Here is a 6,155-nt window from a genome sequence, read left to right as displayed (position 1 = left end):
ATATATACACTTTCTCAAAATATTTTTATGAGGTCTTTTTTCAATTGATAAATTAGCCATTTGTATCTCCTGAAAGTAAAACTGAATGTCCAGAATGGATAAATAATTTTTAGAAAATCTTTTTTTTTCTTAATTCTCATCTCTCTGAAATAAATTGTGTCATTAAAACAGGAAGATGAGAGTCAGAATTTCCTTTTGTTTCTTTTCCCAAGCTTGTTGCTGATTCATTTCTTATGTTATGCAAATCTCTCATTTCTCTTCTGTAAAACACTTGCACCTGCCTTTCTCCTGGAGAGAGTCTGAGGTGCCTGAATCACCTCAGATGCTGTTTCCTGTTTGAAGCTGGAGTAATTAAGAAATCAAGACCTTAACCAGATGACCTGTAGTGGACATTTGGTTATCTTTTTTAGATGTGTTCAGCATATTGAAGTCAGTGCAACAGATCAGTTTGCACACACTCACTTCGTTGTCACTAGCATTAGAGCTTAGGCTTTTCCTTCAGTGGTGCTCTACGAGGACAAAAGTATATGTGAAGTAAAATTTGGTGGGAAAACTGGCAATAGAATCTTCAGAATGATCTACTGTGTCATTCTGCTACACCCTGACCAGTGCTGTGCAGTGCACAGGACACAAAGCTTGGCCCTGGTGGCTGGAGGACAAAGTCATGGAAAATAGAGGACCTGAGAAAAATCCAGAGAAGGTAGCATAGGAATTTATTGTTTTGTTGTTTGGGAAACTCTCATTTCCTAAGGATATTGCACATAAAGTGGAATTTGGAAATGGAGACAGTAAGGGCAAGGCAATCCAAAAATAATAGCAGGCAGAAGTGGGAGTGGATAAAAGGAATAAATGAATCCTAAAGCTGGTATAGCAGACAGAATGAAGGTGTCAAGAATGGCCTGGCAGATATATTTTCCCTTTCCTGCTTCCAGCAGAAGTACAACAGAGATGACTTGTTTGGCTTTTCAAAGTGGGTATTCTATTGTAAGCCTCTTAAATGTGTCCTGCAGTCAGAACTGATCTTTAAGTAAGTGAAGGCAGCAGAGGTTGCTGCAAATTCTTCATTCTGTCACACATCTCATTTTTGAAATACGTGTGTGCCCTGAGGTATATGGTCTCAAATGGGAAGAAAAATTAAGTACAAATTGTTGCTTTGGTTCAAACATCAGTAGTAGGAAATGGATTGTATCATCTTTTCACAGGACATAGATTGTATCTGTAGCTTGTGCAGTCTGAGGAAGTCTTACAGCTATATAGGAGTTTCTGAGTTCAAATTGTGACTCCCCTAGGCCTTAAATCTGTACCTGTGGGTCATTGCTGGCCCAGGGTGTGATGTATTTCATCATGTTGCACAGTGATAGAAGTAAATAAACCACAAAGGATCAAAGGTCTTTCCAGGAATACTTGTAAAAATGTTATCCTCACTAATATCTTTCCTTAAGTAAAAGGTTAAATATTTGTAATGATTGTAACGATATATAGATATTTAAACAGAATGTTTTACATATATGTACAGTTGCATACACACACATATATGTACAAATGCATATATGTGTATACCTGTAAAAGTTGGTCATACTTTCCTCTTGTACTGCTGGTTTTTGGAGCTGCACTAGTGATCAGAAATATGAGGTAAAATGGAGTTCATGGTATTTCAGAAGTCTGGCTGTCAGCTAATTGTGACAAGGATGCTGTGTGCAATACAAAATGAGTGGAATTTTTACCCACTTAAGCATATGGTCAAATAATATCACATATTCTATGTGTGAATATTAAGGCTATGGAGGATACAATACTTAAAATTCCCTTCTAAGCTGTGCTGTTTTTTAGAAATGCAATCACAGTAAAAATCCCATCCCAAAAAAAATGGTCTTGCTTAAAATCTTGTTCTTGTTCCCTAATGTAATAGGACTAATTAAGGAGACTAAGAACACAGGAAAAAAGACCAAGTGACAGGTGATAGGCTCAGGCCTTTCTCTCCTTTAATTCAACTCTGGACTGGATAAATAGTAACTGAAAGTGTTAACCATTGGGTTTTGAGGTATACTTTATTTTTAAAAGAAAGAGGAGGAAAAAAAAGATTTGTGTTTTGGCCTCATGCTCATCCTTTTGACGTGGTGTTCCCATCATTAAACACCCAACACATCTGGGAATCTTTATTTTCACTTGTCTGTTTAAGATGGGCATGGATTTATTATGGATTTGTGAATGTTGTCGCGGTGTATGTAGAAAAGAAAGGTTTGCAGGTGTATCATGAGGTTCTGAATGGCTAGGAAAGACACAGAATTGTGTATCTTTAGTCAAGATTTGTCTATTGAGGAATATTATTCCCTAGAGAAAGCTGTGTCGGGCAAAACAGCAAGCTGAAGGGGACAGGAGGGGCAGAGGCTAACCCTTTTCACCTCTGTGCACCATGGGAGTGCCTTCAGAACTGGCTGTAAACAGAAACTCTCAACATTTCTTCCGGATAGAATGTGAACGGAGAACATGTTTGAAACAGTCACTGTGTGAGAAAGGGCAGATGTGGAGAGGGAGACAGAGGCAACCTTTCACTTTGTGAAGTGGCCAAATACCAAGTGATGCTGGGGAAGGCAAGGAGCAGCTGCTGTTGTGGAGGCTCTGCCAGCCAGGGACAAACCAGCTATTGCATCTCTCACTGCTCAAAGACAGGTCCTTGCTACCTCTCCATCAAATGATTACAGCTGACATTACTTCAGTCCAGTGACCTTGTGAATAACTGTTCACACTCCAGTCATCTGCTGTGTGCAGACAGGTGTCCATGGCTCATTTTTATCAGCCTTGTAACCCCTGAGCACCCACTCCTGGCTCAACAGCTGTCTGCCTTTTTGTACTGCATCAGAAATATCTACACCGTGTTTATGGGTCACTGTAGGCAAACCTAAGCCAGGCTGCTCTTGCAGAGCACTCTAATCTCTCAGACACTGAAATAATCAGGTTGGATATTGCAGTATTATAGCTAAGGACTTCTGAAATGTGTATTACAACCTGCACTGATTCCCAAAGAAACTCTCTGATGCAGTTAATGGATGCAATTGCAAATTTGAACCTCTGGAGTTTGGTTCTTCTGGTTAATATTTGCTTTATTGAGGCAATGATAAATGAAGACTCTATATGGAAGAAAATGGAGTCACTTAGGACATGCTCTGGTGCTTGGACAGTTGTTTTAAACTCCCCAGGAGTGGGGAAGGTGCCCTGGGGAGGAGCCTGTGACCTCAAGCTCTCTGTGCTCTCTGACTAGCTACTCCTAAGTGACTCCAGGAGCCACAGTAACTAGTATTTCAGTCTAGAGAGCAGAGGTTTGCAGTCTGTATTCCCTCAGCAACTGCTTTGTATGTTGTTTTCTGACCTGTTGTAGTATTCATGTGCCTTTTAAGACTTGATTTCAAGTATACAGGCCCTGAAAGATAATGATGATTCTGTGAGTCCTGCCTGAAGTGTATCTTTTGCAATAGGAAAATACCTGTGTTCCACATGCAAAGCAATTAGTGCCACAGTACAAAGGGAAGGCCATCACCAGCATCTGCATTCAGCTGACAAATATGCCTCTCAATGCTGCTCAATTAATGTCTTTCAGATTGGAAAAAATAGCAGTGTAGCTTTGTCACAGTCCAGTCCTTCGAGTACATCAAACCCAGTACACAACAGACAAGTAAGTTGCTTTAAAAAAAGTGTACTTAAGTAGTCTGTAAGTGGTTTTGAAATATCTCATACTGTAAAACCTTAAAATATGATTTCTATATGAATGCACTTCTTTATAGAAGCTGTCTTTTGGTGAACTAATATTAGATTTCTCCTCTCATGTAATTCTTTTTTCCAGCTATTTTCCCCTCCGAGATTTATGAATTACAAATTTCCTGCATGTTTTTCACCACCTGTACTATGCCTCAGGTTGGCTCATGTGCTGCTCACTGGTTGTTGCTTTGGTGATAGCAGCAGCAGCAGATGTCTGCACAGGATTCAGCTGAGCCGATGTGTTTTTTCTCTCCAGCCTCCCCTGCTGTGCAAGATGGCACAGCAGAGTCCCCAGACTGGCACAGGAGGGACAGTGCTTAAAAATAGGCCAGAAGTGAAGCAGCAAAGGGAGGACAGAAACAGGACAGAGCAGACAGGGCACATGACTATTCAGAGAAAGTAATCTGAAAGTGTAACTAACCTATACATAATCTGAGTTATGTATTCTTAGACTGTGAAAAATCCTGAGTGCTCCCACCACACCTGTTCATCACACACGTAATGATGTGACTCAGCTTTTTGTGAGGACAGGTGCCTGACCCACAATCCAGCCCTCATCTGTCTGGATGTTTATTTGTTTTCATATGGCCCCTGCTATCTGACTCTCCAAGCTGAGTACTTAATCAAGAATTCATGATCATATCAAGTTCCTTAGTATGAAAAGGTTTCCCACCTCAGCAAGGTGTAGTCACAAGTAAACACAACTTCCAGAGGATGTTTCTGGACAACCAGTCAGTATTTTGGATATGTATTCTGGCTAAATGATACAGGAGTAGTTATTCCAAATGGTTGTGCTGCTTAGTCTCTGCCATGTAGACACAGCAAAAGAATAGCCATGATTGTAGTAATGATTACCCACAACTGTGTCCCCATTCAGAGTGAATACTCACATCTTGAGGATGAGCTACCAAAGAGTAAAATTTACTGGGTTTGTCTGGGTGCTGAATGCAAAATAGTTTATGTATGGAGGAACTACTCTGAAGGGAAAAAAGTGGGAAGTTTCTTCATCCTTGTAGCACTTTGCCCTGTACAACACTGTCATCCAACTGCCAGTGACAAACTTGGGGTAAACCTCTTTCTGCTTTAACCTCCTGCTCCTGTGTTAGTGTGAAATACACAATACCCAAGCAGCAGATCTTGTTGGGATCTGTTGCCTAGATCCCATGGGGAAAACCTAAGAGTACAAAACATCGATTTTCTGGCAGCCTTACGTAAACTGAGGCTGTTGCTGAACTTTTCAGCTGCCTGTTTTCATTACTTTATCCAAAATAGAAGGGTTTGGTTTCATCCCCACAAACTCTTTGTATTTAAAAATATGTTCCTGCCAGTTTGGTAGTTGAATGTGGAGCTCGGGGTACAAATAGAAAAGAAAAGTCCATATTAAGTTTTATTAAACTTCTTTGTTTAAAACTAACACAGGACTTTAGTATTTGGAACGATGAATAATGCTTTCCTGTCTCATAAATGCTTGTCACTGTCAGAATAAGTCTGAGCTGCTTTGTTGACAGCTTTCATCTCCAGTCTAGCAACTGAATAGTCTCTAAATAAATTACAGTCTTAAATTGTGCTATAATATTTTGTTATAAAGGTGCTAATAATTAGGTAATAATAAGTGGATCTGCAAGTATATGCTGTGTCAGTGAAGATACCACTGGGGAGCCTGAGCTCTCTTGTTGTTAATGTTAGTGTTGTTATAACCACAATGGTCAGGGAGTCCAAGTGAAGAGATGTCTCCAAGCAGAGGCAATCTCTGCTGTACACCAGGGTTTAGAGTTGGAAAAACCAGGCAAGTTTTCATGAATATGTCACAGCAGCAGACTCTTCACAACACAGTTTGAAGCAGAGTTGCAGCTGTCAAGCTAAACATCATACAGAGCAGTTCCTGGACTGAATCCGCTGTGTTCCCTGGTCAGGAACCTGTCGGGGTTGGCTGCTGGTGCAGAGAGGGAGCTACAAGGGGGGAAGAGACTCTTCTTTCCCAAGAAAGGGAGAGGAGTCCATAACTCATCAGGGGATTGAGTGGCTGGGTGGGAATGTGCCATTTAGGCTGTACACCCAGTCTGGTTTGCACCTGTGACCTCCCACGTGCAGTCCCACTGGGAATGCTGCCCCGGCACAACCCAGAGGACACGTGGCAGGAGGAGGTGACCTGTGGTTGTGTTGAGACCACACCAGGAGTTTGTTTTGGTCATTTGAATGACTCCCAGGTACTCCCACGGGGCTGGTGGATGTGAGCATAGCTGTTGTGGGACTGTCTGTTCTCTCCCACAGCATTAAACTCAGGTTAAACTCAGACAGATTGTTCTCAATTAATGTTCAGTTTGAATGTTGCTGCATCTCCTTGAGACCCGAACATGGGCTTCTATTCATAAAAGCCTGCCTGTTTTTCCAACTATTGCTGC

General features: G+C 41.2%; 1 protein-coding gene across 2 annotated transcripts in view; it reads left to right on the top strand.

Annotated features, from left to right (window-relative positions):
* The window catches only part of ATXN7L1 (ataxin 7-like 1), a 111,798-nt gene that overhangs the window by 104,503 nt on the left and 1,140 nt on the right, over nucleotides 1–6,155 (top strand). For both annotated transcript variants that reach the window (XM_009070506.1, XM_009070514.1), the window contains exon 10: nucleotides 3,596–3,670. In XM_009070506.1, the coding sequence (XP_009068754.1) occupies nucleotides 3,596–3,670 (75 nt within the window). The remainder of the gene's footprint in view (nucleotides 1–3,595; nucleotides 3,671–6,155) is intronic.

This window comes from Acanthisitta chloris, unplaced genomic scaffold (assembly GCF_000695815.1).
Source record: "Acanthisitta chloris isolate BGI_N310 unplaced genomic scaffold, ASM69581v1 scaffold2060, whole genome shotgun sequence".
NCBI classification, from domain to species: Eukaryota; Metazoa; Chordata; class Aves; order Passeriformes; family Acanthisittidae; genus Acanthisitta; species Acanthisitta chloris.
This window is presented reverse-complemented; position numbering and strand designations above follow the sequence as displayed.